The sequence below is a fragment of the Sphaeroforma arctica genome (genome assembly GCF_001186125.1).
Source record: "Sphaeroforma arctica JP610 unplaced genomic scaffold supercont1.14252, whole genome shotgun sequence".
NCBI lineage: Eukaryota > Ichthyosporea > Ichthyophonida > Sphaeroforma > Sphaeroforma arctica.
The window spans coordinates 1-594 of NW_014026306.1; the positions used below are offsets into that span (position 1 = coordinate 1).

A 594-nucleotide genomic window follows, 5' to 3' on the forward strand; every position below is an offset into this window, starting at 1 on the left:
AAACCCTACAGTAACTCCATACCCCTGCACGGCCTTTAGTACACCCCAAGGGTTATAAACCCTAAACCCTAAACCCTATAGTAACTCACCCCTATCTCGATGCATCTTCCCAGGGTTTAAACCCAACAGTAACTCCATACCCCTGCACGGCCTTTAGTACACCCCAAGGGTTATAAACCCTAAACCCTAAACCCTATAGTAACTCACCCCTATCTCGTCCTCTCCTGCCCCACTACCCACCGTCCATACACCCGTAGTTCATCAACGCCCTGCTCGATCACAAAGCCGACAACCCCGACACCCCCCTACTGTCCAAGGACAACCTACTCAAGCTACACAACTGCTTGGATCTGGATAACAAGACACATAAGGGCGTCTTCAGACGGCAATGGGTGGTGGGAAGCTTCCAGTTCTATAAGTTCTACCGAGTGTTCTGTCCGTGGGAGGAAGTGCCCAGAGCTATAGAGTGTGTGTTGCAGGATCTGAGTGGACTGGTATGTACGTGAGGTGGGCGATGGTTTGTTGGGGGTGATGTTCGAGGGTGTATGTATACACACACACACACACACACACACACACACACACACACACACA

General features: G+C 50.8%; 1 protein-coding gene across 1 annotated transcript; it reads left to right on the forward strand.

Annotated features, from left to right (window-relative positions):
• Positions 1-257: 257 nt before the first annotated feature.
• Positions 258-506, forward strand: SARC_18171 (hypothetical protein; the record flags this gene model as incomplete). The annotated part of the gene is made up of 1 exon (XM_014287748.1): positions 258-506. A coding segment is annotated over one exon (249 nt), but the record flags the coding sequence as incomplete, so codon positions are not given.
• Positions 507-594: the final 88 nt, after the last annotated feature.